General features: G+C 37.8%; 1 protein-coding gene across 17 annotated transcripts in view; it reads right to left on the minus strand.

Moving 5' to 3' along the window:
• The window catches only part of LOC112996840 (dystonin), a 306620-nt gene that overhangs the window by 23413 nt on the left and 265823 nt on the right, over positions 1-17384 (minus strand). For all 17 annotated transcript variants that reach the window (XM_064508599.1, XM_064508595.1, XM_064508610.1 and 14 more), the window contains 9 exons: positions 15702-15899; positions 15098-15226; positions 11370-11540; positions 9876-10031; positions 9441-9647; positions 7638-7757; positions 3118-3287; positions 2363-2522; positions 595-789 (listed from right to left, as the gene is read on the minus strand). In XM_064508599.1, the coding sequence (XP_064364669.1) occupies positions 595-789; positions 2363-2522; positions 3118-3287; positions 7638-7757; positions 9441-9647; positions 9876-10031; positions 11370-11540; positions 15098-15226; positions 15702-15899 (1506 nt within the window). The remainder of the gene's footprint in view (positions 1-594; positions 790-2362; positions 2523-3117; positions 3288-7637; positions 7758-9440; positions 9648-9875; positions 10032-11369; positions 11541-15097; positions 15227-15701; positions 15900-17384) is intronic.

Here is a 17384-nt window from a genome sequence, read left to right on the forward strand (position 1 = left end):
TGGGATTGGTAGGAGCCAATATGCATATACAGTTCCTGAGTGAACTCAGTCAGCGCAACTCAAAGGCTCTGCAATGTATTTCACTGTGCGCTGTATTTGTGCCAGTATAAACAAGCTTTTAGTAAACAAATTTACTTCTTTCTAATAAAGCACAAGACAAGTAGGTATGGTGCCAATCTCCAACTTCCTGTGAAGGGGGTTAGTCTTACCTTTCATTTTTGCCTGTAAATTCAATGATATCATTAGATGGTAAGGTCTCTGAAAAAATCATGTGTGTGGTATAGACAAAAGGGGTCTAGACCATGATTGCCACAGTAATGCAAAAACTAACAACCATAATAATAATAATAATAATAATAATAATAAAAAGAAGAATGCTAAAAGGTGTGGTATGTTTTCGGTTTATGTGCTGTGGTAAAGGGACAGAGACAAGGTGAACAATGCCTGTGCAAGAAAATGACTATTTTTGAATGAAATTAAATGATATTCAATAAATTAAAAAGAAAAGCAAATGAAAACTTTAGGCAACTAGCATGTAATATATTTTTCTTTGCTTATCACAAAATGCATGTGGTATCAGTAGTACTCTTTTACCTGCCGGAGAGCCTGTTCCAGTCGTGTTTGCTTGGATACTGACAGGGCACAAACTGTCTCCCAGCGAGTGCTTAACTCTTGCATTTGGACTTTGACCCAAGAAGAGTCATCACGGCTGCCTTCTATCAGCTCTCTGGCAGAGCGCTTCAGAGCCTGGACACTGCTTGTTCTTTTTCCCAGCTCCTTCTGGAAAACCTAGGCACCATAAAATACATTTGAAATGTTTAATTTAATAAGACATAATTATACAATGAATAACAAAAAAAATTTGTTATAAGAAGATATCAAAACATGGGCTTAGTTCAATCAGGAATATCTCCATCTAACTGATGCAAAATGCAAAAGTTCTGCTCATTTAGTCTGAAGATCTTTACACTCTACTTTTTGCAGTTTTGACAGAATGTTTTGTCATGTTATCTTTGCAAAGAGTCTTTTAACTATGATGGTAAGAAAGTTCATGCGACTCTGATCAAATTACCCTATCCTAAAAAAAAATGGAATATGGTAGGAAAATGGCAGGCAGGTCCTGAGAACAACCCATCCCAATGCAATGCATGGGAAAACTGGCCCCCTAACCACACTGGCTTTAAACTCGTGTCAAAACAATTCATCTGACACAGTGATAAATGTGTAAGATTGCTCCAGCAAGCAAAGATCACATAAAATGCGAACGATCAAGGAGAAAGGTTAAAATTGTAAAAACAAAAATAAAACCCCACCTGGGGGTCTGATTGGTAGGACTGTAGATCTTGCCACATATTCATACATTTATGTGAGAGTACATTCACATTCACAGATAGAACAAGCTCCAGTCACATAAAGGAACCTTTTAAAAGATATGACAGTGACAACATATTGTGTCACTATGACTTAGCTGTGGGATACAGTAAGATTTCAGAAGCAATTCCAGTACATTTCAGGCTATTTTTATAGATCATCTGTGTTTCCAGTTTTTTTCCATGATGGACAAAATCTCCTCCTCACTGAACAGTCTTTGAATACTCAAAATCACTGATGGATGGAACCAGGGTCAACCCTTCATCTCCTAACCCGCCCAGATACCAGAGCTCTGACTGCGGGTAGCTTTTGCAAAGCTATCATCTCCAACAGCCGTTTCTTCTGACATACTCACTGGTACTGCAGAACTGCAGATTCAGAGACACAATCCTAGATCCCCTACTGTTTCCCATCTCTGAAAACACCGTATTACGCTTCAGTGACAAAATGCTGCAGACTGCCAATGTAGGTCCCTTGGGCCATCGTCCAGTTGTGTACTCCCATGCCTAACCTGAGTGCCGCAACTACTTCTGCACATGAATATATGGCAGCCCTGGAGGTTTGAAATGCTCGTTGCTGTCTTTCCATAAAGGCTGCTCTAGTCAAGACAATTGCACTGGACATTTGTTTAGCAGATGCTCTGAATAAAGTCCTGTTTCTCCTTCTCAAAATATTTCCCGTAAAATTATTTTTGCCAGGTCTGGTTCATATACACATATTCATAAATGCGCATTTGTGACTTTTGATATGATATTCATAATGCACAAGAAGGCAGCATTATAGAGAATATCTGAAAGCTATTTGATGCCAATAAGTTAACTTTTTTTCTTCCAAGTACATTTTATAGCATTTTCCACTGTAGCTGCCATGTTTGTGTTATAAAAACATTCCATGTTTCTAAAATTACAGAATAGCCAAATAAAGATAGCATTAAAATGCTACACTTACTAGCAGTCTAGTAATTAAAAAAGAAGGATATTTTTAAAATTACCTTGTGATTGTCAATCAGGTTCATCACTAAATCGATGTCACCATGTACTGGCTGATCTTCTGCTAGCTGAGGCTCAATTTTGTATAACCAATCAATGAGAGCTTGCAAAGCATCAGTAAATTGTCCAGAAAACAGCAGTGCTTCCTCCAGTTTATTTTGTCTGAGGAAAAAGAATTAACACAACAAAACAGTAAACTTTGTTACAGATCACTTACAGGCTTTAAGGAAACCTTTTCAACATAAGATGGCAACAACTAAGAGATGTTAATGTTTCCCTTTTTAAATAGTGAAAAAAACCCAAAAGCTTAGTTCCACCTGGGATGTACAAAATGCTTCTCCAACCTGTGAACATTTACAGAGAGCACACACATTCTGCTGTCTCTGAAAAGCTCAATGTTCATCTCACTTCCCTGGGCTAACCTCAAATATATTGGCTCCTGTGTGAGACAAGCAGGATACTCCACACAAGTGGGAATTTACCAAAGAAGTTAATAGGGCTTTATCCACTCTATTAGCACTGACCAGTACAAAGCAGGTTCCTGAACAGATGAGGGCTGCTTCTCTGGCTCTCTTTCTCAATCCTTCTCCATAGCATCAGGAAAGCTGGGAGGATGCACTTCTAGTATTTTACTGTTTTGGCACTCTTAATTATCAAACAAGCTAGCCTTTCTCATTTTACCCTTACACCACAGAAGCCAAAAGAATTCTCATAAGCCTTATCACCTGCCAAACAATTAAACTGGCTTTTCATTTACCTTTCTACTGATTTTCCACAAATTGTATCCCATTTATCTCTTAGTTCACTCAGCATATCATCTAGTTTCAAATTGTCATCAGCCAAAGTGGTTTTCTCTTTCAAGGAGCGTCCAGTCCTATTCGTGGTATCATACACAGAATGTTTGGCACCAAGAGATTTCTGGAATTCCTGTATGCATGGAAGAAAAAGAAAACACCCATACAGCATTAACTGCTTACAGGCTGTAGTTAATTGATCTTTGCCATATTATTTACAATGTAAATTGTAAATGTTGTTGTATGAAAATTTTACTACACTTTACTACTTACTGCAACATTTCCAGTCTGCTAGTGCCATAGTGAATGTGAAAGTCATAGAAATTATAAGGGGCTTGACATTGTAGCAGAGTCCATGTCTTTTGTCCCTCTCTGGGTGTGGAAGCAGCTCTACACCTACCGGAACAACTCCTGGAAAGTTCTTCCTTCAATGACAGTGGTGATTCCTGTCCTGCCATAATATTCTTAAATTTCAGTTTGCCTGAGACAGACAAATATGCTCCTTTGGGAACCATGAACTGAGCCATCTTCACGTTATATTTACATATACTAAGATTTCAAGCTAGTGTAGAGTGCCCCACAGGCTGCAAAGGTGATCCTGCTTTAGCTCAGTATGGTCAAGCTGGAGGACTTTGATTCATGAGCACTGAATTCTCATAGGATTGAAGCATATCATAACTATGAAGAATTGTATGCCAAAAGTGTTTAGACTGAGACACAAGAGGAAGTCAGGTGACATCCCAATAATGTAGTTTAGGTTGGAAGTCATGCTATTTGGTTGCAATCAGGTTATTATGATTGAGGGACTCTTGAAGATGATGGTGACGCCATAGTCACATTTGCCTGCCAGCTCTGACAGTTACTTCTGCGTAGAGTTTCTGGTAACTTTTCACACACACAAGGCAACACAGAAACATGCCTCATCTGATATCTCAAAGAAGTTAACAGAATGTCATAGTAAGTAATTAAATAAATGAACAGTGCCAAAAGATAAAACCAGCCCTACATAGCAGCTTTTAAATGGTAGCAATGTTTAATGCTTTATTGTTTTATTTCACGCCTTCATGAACTATTAGTGGGAAACCAGTAAAAAACATTATCACAAGTTGGCTTTATGAACCTCAGATGTACAGAACCAAATATTCTTATCTGACACAAAAAAGTGGCAGGACAAAAGAGGTTTTGTTCAGAGTTTGCTAAAACAGATTTTCATCTGAATCTCAGTGCGACCTTCAATATGATCGCAACCAGAATGATATTTGTTACCACTTACAACTTGTAATTCCTCAGAGCACATAAAGATTGTAGGGGTACCACACAGGCATTGCTGGCACAGGCATGATCACTTACCTCTTACTGGCAAGCGCACATGAGGTGTTACCAGCTGCACAGCCTGCACTAACCTGTGCCATGGTAACCCACAATTCCTTCACCAGCTTTCCTATGTATCCTTTCCATCAGCTGCTCTTTCTAGATGCGGATGCATGTCAGAGAAGGGAGTGACTCAAGGTGTGCAAAGTAGGAGGAGGCAGGGACAGGGCTAAGCCGTGGGGACAGTAGGCTAACTTCGCCTAGGATAACTCAAGGTTTCTTACGAAAATCTCGCCTGATTTTATGCACTGCAGTGTCCTTACTTCAGGGTTCTTCTGGGATTCAGAGGAAACTGAGGATCAGAGCTTATCAGCAAAAAATAGCATTTATTTTGTAATTCATCGCTTCCTTATTGTCCTGTCATTTTCCTCATATAAAACAAAGAATCACATTTTAAGAAAAAATAAAAAAAAATCAACCTTGAACTACAATAAAAAAAGAAAAACAAAAATAAAAATCATTTTCAAAATGAAAATAACCAAAGTTTTATAGAAGTGCCTTCAACACAAATAATGTGTATGTTTGTGCCATGCTCCTTTTACTTGACCGGTTTTATTAACAACTAGAGCTACATACTTAGTGTTACTTGATTTGCACAAAGAAACAAAAAGAAAGTGCTGCCAGAGAAGGATCATACAGTAAAAACAGATATCAAGGAGAACAAAGGGCTTTAGTTAATGCATTCTTTGAGAGCTGGTCTGCACACGCCATAGCAAATCTACTTGCATTTGATTTCACAGAGATGTAACTGAGAGCAGATTTTGGTTTAAGACATCGCAGCTGCCAAGAGCAGATAGGTAAAATGAATGAAACCTTAATAATTAACTCTCTACCTCCCTTCTAAGGTAGACAAGAACATACAGATAAAATAGTCAGGTTCATATAAACGTATTGTAAAGAACATTCAGCATTAGCAGAGGAGTGGACTGTGTGATCTAGTAGGGGTTTTCCACTCCTGACTTCTACAAATGAGAAAAAATTGCCAATAAACAGACCACGCATAACCCCCAAAAGTCCCTGGCAACACACTAGATATGAAAGGGAGAGAAAACACGTTATCTTGGCTTTTCTCTCTTTTTTTTCCTTGTTTTTTGGCAGTAACAACCTGGCAAAGAGTGAGCCCAAATTATTGCTTACAGCACACACAGAGCACACATACTCAGTTCAGATATCAAAATCATTAACTAAATAGAGCAAGGAAACCTTCAAGGCTAGACAGAAAAGACAAAGACAGACACAGGGGGTAAATATGGGAGTGGAAGGAAAAGACTCAAAATACAAGGAAGGACATTGCAGTGTTAGGAGGTTCGACAGCTCATGAAAAAACAATTGAGTTCGATTTCTTGGAGGGGGTTGTTTTAAGTTTAAAGTCACAAAGTTCACAGAACTCCCTCCTTCATATACATTCATCTTTTTCCTCCAAATCACCAACTTCAATCCTAATGTCCCTGTGCCACATTCCATCATGTTCCGTATAATAAATGAGATTCAAGCAACTTAAGTAGCTATTCTCTGCAGGCATTTTATAGGAAAATGGACTGCAGAAAAGATATTGACAGAAGTGAGAAGTCTGCCAAACAGTGTGAGGAAGTTTGGACTCATAAAAGGTACTGCTGTAGGCAGAAAGAACAAGTGGGACATCAAGTCTAAATTTCAGGTGATGAGAAGAGGAGAAAGCTAAAGACTTGAATTGGCATCAAGAAAGATAGGAAGGACCCGGAAGCCAAGTCACAATTTGTTGACCATACTCATGAGGAGTTTGAATTTTATATAAAGAAAGGGGAGTAGTGGAAGTATTAGAAGAGGGATACAATTAGAGCAGACAAGAAAGATGATCTTAACAGAAGGATGTTTTTCTAAATTCTCAGAGCTGACTTCAGATTTTGGCAACAATAGCAATCCTAGAACAAACCAGAATTGCAGAGTTAGCGTAACAGAATGTTAATGCAGGCTTTATCTAATAATTTTAACAGCAAACATAGGTAACACTATTTTTGCTTGACTAACAGCCAACTTTCCTATATTGAAGGAGAACATTCTCCTGTTTGATAAACAAATCTTAAATCATCGTGGAAACTGAGAAATGATAAAAATATAAAAGTACATTGATATAGTAAACAATCCTTAAGATACAAGCCAAAGACTTGTAAGAGGTAAAGGCAGCCATCAGAAGATACACTGAAAGGGAAACAGTAGAGTTGCTAAACCTTGGGAGTATTGTTCAGAATGAAAAAATAAGAGTAAAGGGTGAAAGGGAGAACACTAAAATAGAGTGGAAGTAATTGTATGCCAAAATGCAGAAAAATGAATGATCTTTCACTACCCTGTCTCTGAGGAAACTGCTCCAAGATAAACTTTTAGAAACGGCATATGTTTGAAGAGCCTACCATTCATCCACTTGATCCTCAGTAATATGTTCATGACTCTTTACAAAATTAAAAACAAAGTAAAAACTTCCTCTAGACTTTTTTGCTCTGTGTCTCATGGAACTGTAGAAATTCCTTCTCTTTCATGCTATCATTGTTTGTTTGAAAAGCCAGGCTAATCCAGAAGTTTTACATTTTTGCCCATAGTAGTTGGGTTTGTGGAAAGGTGGTCCTGGAACTCTGAATCCAATGCGGAGAAAGAATCTTTACAGTAATAGAGCTATTGTACTCTCTGGAGTATTTCATTAATATTTTCACTTGACTGAAAAAGCAACTGCCAATCAAAATACATGATTATTTTTCTTTTTTGCGGTGGTCCTGCAATACGAAAAGGAAAATCCCCAATCAAATAACTGGATGGTAACTTTGTGTTTTGATGACTAAAAAAAAGTCTAGAATATAATCTCTTAAGATATTTTCCTTTTCTGAGAGGGTTTCCATGTTGCCATATTATGTCTTTCCACTTCATAGTTAACCATTCCCTCGCAGATCAGATACCAGGAAAGTTTTTTTCACTTCCACTATTTTTACCACTTGGTAACACACCACCAGTTAGTTTGATGCTAACAAGCTTTCCATTGTAGTGAGGCAATAAATCTACCTCCTTTGCTGACTGTATGGTACAAGGTTGACAGACTTGCCTGCCATCTCACTGGGCATCTTGCATTTCATCAGTCAGGACTCACCTTATGCTGTGCAAGCTGCATCTTTATTTTGTCAGGGTCATTTGCAATTTCGAGCTCTGAGTCCAAAGATTTCTCTGATTCTTCTAACCATTCCATAAGTTTGTGCCAGGCTTCATGGAACTGTGGGAAAGTGAGATTTGTATAGATTTAAATATATGGTGGTGCATAAAATTGTCAAATAAATTTATATATTCTCTACAGGCCAAACAAGTACTTTGCAAACTTGGGAAAGGATTGGTGAGCTTTCTCTCCTTTACTTCTCAAAGAGAGACTGGCCCAACTGTGTGCTGACTGGACTTAGCCTGCTTTCTCCCAGGCCAGTTAGCAACCTTTCACGTACATGATCTGTATGTGGAGGATGCATCTTTCAGAGAAATTTTGGTGACTTCTGTAGATGTGGTGGTCATTTAGACTCCTACCTCTTTAGTAATGGTTAGTAAATACAGCAAGAATAGGCCTTAGCTATTGCCCTTATGGGACAACAACAGTAAATCACTATTTGGGGAAAACTCTCCTCTGGAAGACTGCCCAAGTTTTTCCCTGGGACTCTCCTAAATGCTCTCGGTCTATCAAATGCTATCTTCATGGGCAAGGAGCAGATTCTTGATCTTCCTTCCTGTCTCAATACAAACAGTGCTTCAGGGAAGGAAACAGTGAAAGGCTCAAGATTCAAGCATGCCATACGATCTCACAAAGTGTCATCACTTTGGAATTGGATTTTTCAAAATCCTTCTGGCCGGGGCTGCCTACATGGAATCCTTTGTTTCCTTTCCCTGCCAGCTGAGGAAGAAGCGAAAGCACAAGAAACTATTTCAGAAACCTCTCCAGTCTCCTGGACCCCTGCTGCTCAGGGCTGTGGGTCAGGCTTTGACATCAGTACCCTTCAGTAGTCCTTTCCCCTACACAGATAGTTGTCATCCTAAATGAATGAAACTCATTGTATTCAGCTCTGTAAATGGACAGAGAGATGAAATCCTCACTGTTATTCATCTCATTGCAGAACTGCAATGTGTGTGTGTGCACAAGGCAAACTGCTGAAAAATAAATAACATCTGATTGGTTTACAGCGTAATTTATTGCACAGAAAAGTTCTTATTCTACGAGCTGAGTAGTGGTAGCACTGAACACGGGAATGTGAACATGGCCAAAACTCCACCTGAATAAAAAGAAGCTAGCATTTCCCTATTGATGTTTAAAAGTTTTACATTCCTCTCACCCATTTTGCATCTTATCATTTATGTTCCTCAGTAAGCGGAACATGAATCTAAGGAAAAAATGAAAGCTCCCTGGTGAGAAAGACTGTGTAATGACCTCTTCATTTTTTTAAGGAAATAAATGGAGAGATCTTTCCACACAGAAGATATTGGTCTAGTAACTAACATATTAGATTGGGAAAGTGAGAAGTATTGTAAACCTAAGTGTAAACCTAAGAAGAAAACACTAAGCAATACTCTCACAGAGCAGGGAAAGGGGCTCATCACATTCTTTAAAGTATAAGGGGTTGATTGTGCAACTTCTTTTTGAAGACAGATGGCACTAATATACATCTGGAAGCCATACTGTAACTTCTTTCAGGCTATCCCGTACTGTAGGCAGAAGTCACTGCTCGGGTTGAAAATGAAGCTTGCACCTTCCAAATGAAGTGCTCTATGATTGAATCACAGAAATTGCTCCACTAATTCAACAAAGTCTGTTACACTAAACCCAGACTTGCTTGAAAGTGCTTTAAAGCACCATATACCTCAAGGATCTGGATTTAATTACAGCCAAGTTCAAAGAGTTGTACAATAGCTGTCACATTACCTGTTTGGCTCTTTTCCTTGCGTCATCCAATGCTCTTCCCCTTTCAACTAAGCGTTGAACTACTTTTTCCCATCTACTCTGTACGCTAATAAGCAGATTCTTAATAAGGACAACATCTTGTTTCTGGCTGAAATATTTCAAATGGGTTCCAGTTTTGTCCAGCTCTATGATCTGATCCCGATGAGAATTCACTTCTGTGGCAAAAACCTTGGAAAAAAAGGAAAAAATTACTCTGAATACTATGTTGCTCCTGCATGCGGTAACACTGAAAAAATAGTCTGATAAAGGATGATGCAGTGGGAAAGACTATAAAATGCAATTTTAAAACAAATTAAACATTTCTGTGAGTGCCAGCATTACAGGGTTCATTTGGACATTGTTAAAGTATCTCCAAAGAGTGGGAGAAAAACATTGCACATCTGTTTCTTTACATACCTTGTGTTCATCAATTTGAAACAAGACAGTATCCAAGATAAGACTTGGCCGAGAAGCTGCAGTTAGAGTTTGCTCAGCCTGAGTAAGCCAGTTGATGAAGTCTTGAAGTGAGTTGTGGAACTCCATTGCTAAATTAAGCGCTTCTTCCAGTTTGGTCTGTAAAGATAGGTCATACTTCAGTTGATGTTTTATAGGTGCTTCAGCCAAGTAAACCATTCTAGCTTAGCATTTTGAAGAAGTTCTTATTTTTAAACATTTTTCTATCTCAAAGTTCCTAAGTTTTATATTTTAAAGTAACAGCCTACAAATGAGTATATCAAAGCAGACAGATAGAAAAGTAACAGTAAAATTAGACAGATAGTAGATGCTCTATTTTCTACTTATCAGGTTAAAATTTTCCACATTAGAACATTATATCTTGTACTACTTAATTGTAATGGAACATGTGAGTTTACAAATTCAATACGAAACGAGTAGAATCTAAGAAATCTAAGGCAGTAGTGCACCTGGGAGGGACTTGAAGAGGTCATTTAATTTATTCTCTTGCACTAAAGAAAAAACAAGTTTGTCTAGACCATATCTTTTAGATAATGCCCAATCGTCATTTTCGTTGCCTGAATCAGTACTAATTTTGGATGCAGCATTTTTTTTGATTATTGAAAGCAGTCAGAGACTTTCATACAGTCACACTGCTAGACTAGCTTAGTACTCTGACCTTATGACTTCCTGCAAGAAGGTGCGCGTGTTGTGTATGAATTAGTTTGATGTTCTTACACTAATCAATTACCTTCAGAGACATGAACATTCTTACTTTAAAGTATAACTAAGTTGTGAGTTAAATATTTATGCTTCATACAAATCAGAGCTGTACAGAGAGTTCCTCTCTTTGTAGTTATTGATATTATTCATCGTTTGATAGATGCAGAACAAATGGACTATTCTTCATACAGCAATGAAAGCAAAATGAAATTAATAATACCAAAATATATGTTGCACATCAGTGAAATCATACTACTGATGCTATGTTAAAGCAGAAGGTAGTCACTTGAAGTAGGTGGCAGAAGGCCAAGTGTTTGGGAATTTAAGAAAAAACAGATAAAAGCTAGGAAAATTAAAGCAGCAATTCTGTGCTGAGAACGATATAAACTTGAATGATCAAATAAGTTTATTCATTCTCTCATGTCTATGATTGCTATAATAAAAAAAACACAAAAGCCCTCATTCTAGAAAATGAGTATGTGTCAGTATCTGTTAACATATTTCTATGGAACAAAATTCTGTAATTCTCACCCCTCCTCACTCCCAATTATGGTAAATTAACTTCTTGAATCCCACTGGGTCCTACCGCTTGCTAAACATACCAATGAACTCTGCATAACTCTATAATTAATTCTAAATCTGAAAGATCAAGCAAGTATGTATGTATAAAAGGACCGGACAATAACATGCTTAAATACATGATTTACACTTCTATTTTTATTTAAGACCACGTACTTTTCTTTCACTGAGCTTTGTTTGTACTGATTCCCATTTTTCTTTTAAGTTATTTATGTCCTGCTCAACGTTCGTTTCAGCAGATTCTGGGCATCTTGCAAGCATCTGCTGGCCTTTCTGCATTAGACACTTATATGTCTCTTCTTTGGCTTCAAAGGCAGCACAAAGTTCCTAAATTAAGAAACCACCAAAAAATAAGTCAGGTAGAAATTCAATACTCTTTACAAATGTTCGCATAGTATCCATTCTTCCCCCAACATTCTGCGGGTACGATTAAGACTAATATAGGAAACACATGTAATTCATAAAAAGCCAAATGAGCAAAGAAAGGGCCCAATTCTTCAGGAAATGAGAACTTGTATTGTCTGTCAGATGTTTTTTCTGAGATCCAAAGCCTGGCAAGGAAAGTATTATGCACTTATCTCACTGTGCAAGATTTGCTACAACTCAATTGGTTTCAAGTCCACCTGTAGCTGAAACACAAAATGTGTCAGCATCATACAGCATGCTGAAAGCCCAAAGGTATCCAACACACCTTCAGAAGTGGGTGGGACAACTTGGGAGGGCTGCTTTACTTACATTGCCTCTTGTTTTGTCTGTATCTTCCTTCACTTGCTAGGCATAAGCACTAAAGACTTTTTATGTACATGGAAGACTTTTTACATACACAGAAGAATAATGGTAGAATGGCTGGAAGTATAATAGTAACATCTGTTTTACCTGCTAAGTATTCTACTAACTATTTTTTTCTTTCAACCACGTTAAATATGAGGTGGCAAGAGAACTGGAACACTCAAACTTCCCTCTGGCTCAAAAGAGCATTTTCAAAATGTATAGCATGTTCAAAATACATCATCAAAGTTGATGCAGACTCCCAAATGAGGAACATGTTCAAGAAGATGAGGAATAACTGTCCTGTAAATAGGAGGGAAGGGACTGGCTCCCAGGAGAGGAGCCTAAAACCAACAGTTTCTCTGGGGTAAGATATACTGGGCACAGGGCTGTATTTGATTCCCCAGGAGGACAAAGCAGGAAGTGGGTCAGGCCATGAGCTGAGATTTTCACAGGTCAGAAAGCTTCCTTCCTTCCTTCCCTCCCGAGGACTGTGAAAAGTGTTGTCACCTAGTCGGCTTTTTTCTATTTTCCCAACCTCCCTAAAACATTTTTCTTAGGCTGTAAAGCTTCACCTTTCTTATTCTTAGAAACTAAAGGATGTCTGTATGCATGTGTGTATTTTAATGAACCCAATGGCAACAGGTGGGTCCTATTCGGAGGCAAAACCAAAAAGGTAGAAGCCAGCTTTAATAGCATTTTAGAGTACGTATGTCTGCACTGCAGATGAAGCTCGGGCCTGCCCTGTGTATTACTCTTCACCCTTCTCCCATCCACACTCCGAAGCTCTCCCTTGAAGTTAAATGACCCTTGTAACTCAAGCTAATTAGCTCAGAGGGAAATGACAGGGAAGGGGGATCCAGATTCCACTTTCTGTGCAGTTGACATTCCACAATTCCCCCCAGATGCCCAGAAATACAGAGAAAGTTTCCATAGAGTCCCTAGAGCAGCTTATTTACTGCAGCACTAACCCCTCAGCAGTATACGCAGGGAGTGCAGCACGGGTGAGAGATGCCATAGCAACAGCGGCCACACACACTGGAGTTGAGCTCGGTCTAAGATACCAATCCTAGGGGCTCACTGCCACAGTTAATTCTGTAGTAAAATCACATCCTTAAGAGGGCAGGAGGAATTAAAGTAATTTGAAATGAGGGACCTAAAAGAAATGAATTGTTTTTTGGTGAAAGGAAAGGGATATTTATGAACAGCACTGCGAAAACTGAGGAGGCCTCTTTTCAACCCCTTCGCTGTTGGTGTCCTATAATTTCTTTACATATTTCTTGTATTCCTGGAATTGCCTTAGGTGGAAGCACTGCCCAATCTCAACCCCATCTGTGAACTGATTACAATTGTGGGCTCCTCTATCCATATCTGTAACACAGATGTTAGACTCAAGAAGATGACATGTTCTTTCTAATGACAAACACAACAAAACACAGAGCAAAATTTTGTTCTTTAGCTACATGTCATAAATTAACACAGTTTGGATCACTTAATTGCAAGTCTGTAGTTTGCAAAGTATGATCAATAGCACTCAACATGACGCTTGGCCTCAGCCATTCACCTGCCAAAAAAGTGAGAATTTACATAGATCTGCATGGATGCTGTGAGGTTTAATTAAATTCTAACCAAATCCTTTTTTTTTTCTGAAGGGTTATACATTAAAAAATGATGAGTCAACTTCTGTAGTTATATGATAGCCCACAGTATAGTAACAACTTGGTAAAAGGTGCACTTAGGAAGTCATTCTGCATAAACAGTACATTTTATCAGGAACATATTCACACTTGCTCTGACTACAGTATTAAACTCAGTTTAAACATTCTTTCATTAATCAATATGTAAATGCAGTAAAAATAGAAAATGGCTTACTGATATGCACACTAAAGGCATGTACTAAAGAAAACCCTGAAGTTTTCCAGGGAAAATTGTTCTGTCCTGGTCTGATTCCAAGTCCAGGGTGGAAAATGGAAAGAGCTGCACTGACTCTCTTGGGTTTTTGTTTAGATCTCCCTTCAAAATGAACATTGTTTTTTTAATACAAGGTGAGAAGGATATCAGGGGGTAGGGATAATTCAAAACAGCAAGGTTCTATTTGTGTTTTGCGCTATTTGCTTTTCATAACTATTTTTAAAATTGCAAGAAAGAAAGAAGAACTCTTCCTCCAAAAAAGTAAGATTCTGTCCTTTTTGATCTCGAAAACAGTGTTACTGGTAACTTTTGAAATAAGCATAAAAGAAACCCTATATTTTTGCGTAAAAACCTTCAGCATCATTTCAAAATAAAACTACAAACCTATGACAATGGTGCTCTGATGGAAACTGCGTCAAGCATGCTATAGCTCAAAGACAGTTCAGTAAATATCATTTTCGTGTCTGAGCCAGGAGGTCAGGAGTTCAGATCACTCAACTTGGGCTTATATCCAGTCCTAACAGCACAGCATGACTTTATATAAATGGAGCACTATGAACCACCTTCCTTTGAGGTAAGTTATCAAGTTAGTGTTCTTCACTGAGCTCAGCAGTTCTCTACTGGGGAAAAAACATCCATAGTATTTTTCTTAAAGAGGAAGGAGGGAATAATTCAGGCAACCTGACCAGCTTTCCATTTCTAATTAAATCAGACTCGCTATATGACCCAGGAGTTCTTATAACATCTCTGTTGACTACAATATCAACTTTGGTTAGATAAAGAACAGAGGATCCAGTTCTTCAATTTCAAGATCCTATGCAAATGAATGTGGATCATTTTTAGATTCATCTTCATATCTTAGAAAAAGCAGAAATGTAGTTATGGGGCTAGAGGGGGAAAAAAAGAATATTAATCACTCCGAAAAAACTGTAAACACTTCCTATCTTTCTTTCTGAGAATGAGGATGCAAAAACTTCTTTTATTTCTGTCTCAATACTAATAATGGTTTAGCTTTGGGCATCTCACAAATTACTGCTTTTGCAACACTGCACATAACAGTTCTGGTTTGAAGGCCAGTAAAATGTTTTAAGATACAGTACAGACATTGTGATATATAGACCATGCTCTATATTTACCATAAACACTCATGAAAGATAGTTAGCACTGAAATGCAATTTGCAAAGCATTCTAACACTGATACTTACCATATGGGTATTAAGCTGCTCTCTTGCTGTTTCTGGTAAGCCTCCAACAGGTTTTGATGCCAACAGCTGACGTTCAGTGTCTGTCAGCCATTGCTGCATATCTTCAACTTCACCATGGAAACCTTGGGCCTAAATTACACCATATCATTTTAGAGCATACTTAAATGTTTTCCATTCTAATATTAACTCAGATGCAGAAGTATACTGCCAACAGAATCAATCAGATATTTACAATAATCAGCGGAAATTCCAAAACAAAATTTAAACTTGCTGCATCCAATATAAAGGATAAAAACATGAAAACATGGAACTCATGAAAGGCTAAATGAGCAATTGTGAGATCAATGTTTTCACTGAATTATATATCTATACAGAAATTTCAGCCTTCTAAAATGCATAAACCAAAATCTGAAGTCCTGATTCAGCACTATAAAAGGTAGTGGCCAGTTATAAAAGATAGAGCTGGATCAAAACCTTTTCGAAATTCAGGAGCGTCTGCATTATGGTTTTGATTTAGGCCAACTTCTAATATATATATCTATGTATTTCACATAAAAAGGCCCTTTTTCTGAGTTATCTCTTTATTTGATCATTTGCTATTTACCTGGATCAAGGCACTGTCCAGCTGCTGTTTCCTTTGTTCTGTTTTTTTCAACACATTTTGCCAGCGCTGATTCAGAAGTTCCAACTTGCTCCGTAAATTACTTGCTTCTTCAACAGCACTTGATTCAATCAAGTCACTTCCTGCTTTCTTAACTGCTTCCACCGTAGACTGATGAGCTAAAACATCATTTTGTAGCACCTACAATTGGAACACTACATGTATGACTGGCCATGTTGGTAAGTTATTGAATGAAGGCAACTAGAATAACTGAGCTACTGTTTAAAATTAGCACAGGTATTAGCAATTAAAGCTGCATTACTTAATCTCACTTCAGTCAAAAGCAGTAACACCCAATATGATATATTTCATTTTTATACCTAGGAAAAGTAATATATTCTTTCTCAATAACAATCTAAAATTGTGAAAGGTTTCTGGTACTGCTAGTGAAGAATCATGTCTGAGATATCCAGTATCACTTCACTCTTCTTAACTTACTACATACTTTAATAGCACTTTTATTTAGAGAGTAATGTGTGAAAACAGTGTTATTTATGGTATTGCTAATTGCTCACGGAGCAGTAGTGTAAGAGGAGAAGAGAGGGAGGAACACAGAGCACCTTGACTGCCATGGATGCCTTTTCATTTATTTCAGGTCTACAGGTGGTTTGACATTATGTCAGGCTAGCAGGACACTTCAACTGTCCGAAGAGCTACAGAATGATTATAAAGCTAATACCATAAGATCTCCTCCCAGCTGGTTAAAAACCATTACCATGGACCACAATAAAATCATAATGAGCAGTAAGTACATTTGGGAAAAGGATGCTGTTTTCAGAAAGATTTCAGAAAGATTGAAATAAGGCTCTAAAATACCAGATACAAAGGACAGAAAAAGAGGATTTGCAAAAAAGTTAAAAGGGGATAATAAACCCCATCTGAAAAATTCAAGTTTATGATTGCTGTCTTCCAGGAGGTGTGGTTCAAACTCATTTCCCTCAGAATGCTAGCAGATGGAAAAGAAAATTCAAAGGTAAATACAAAGGAACTTTTAAATAAAATATACAGAGTGTTTGACTAAATAGGGAGTTACAGGTAGTCCTCGTATACAGAAAGTGCACCACATTTATATCATTTCTTCTAAGCTAAGCACTAAAGATATTAGTTATTTTACTTTCCCAGTCAAAAAAAGGGACATTCACAGAAGCAGATGCATCTTATTCCTTCCTTCCTGCTGAGGCACACTAAGAACAAGGTCTGTTCTTTCCAAAGTTATTCAAGAGATGGATGTTTTTCCAGGCTACCACAGGAAGCGCTACTGTGTGAACTTTCTAACCTATGAACTCTGTTTTTTGAAAAGGAAGTAGACTGGTTCATGTGTTTGCTGAACTCCATCACTCAAGGTGGATGAGGTATTCAACGATGCCTGGATTTTCTTTGGTAGTAAAACATTTCCGTTCACTGAGAATGTAAGAGTTTCATAAAGTGGAGGTTGGGTTGGTGATGATTTTTGTTTTTAAAGGCGTTTCTAACAGTAATCACAAAGGGCATGTATATATTTTACTCTGCCCAAGTTCTAACTGAACACACAAAAGGCTGTACAGAAGCTGTACAACTGCATTAACAAAGACAACAAAATGCCAAAATTATCTTTACACTGTCAATTTCAGTCTATTCTCTCTACAT

This window comes from Dromaius novaehollandiae, chromosome 3 (assembly GCF_036370855.1).
Source record: "Dromaius novaehollandiae isolate bDroNov1 chromosome 3, bDroNov1.hap1, whole genome shotgun sequence".
Lineage (NCBI taxonomy): Eukaryota > Metazoa > Chordata > Aves > Casuariiformes > Dromaiidae > Dromaius > Dromaius novaehollandiae.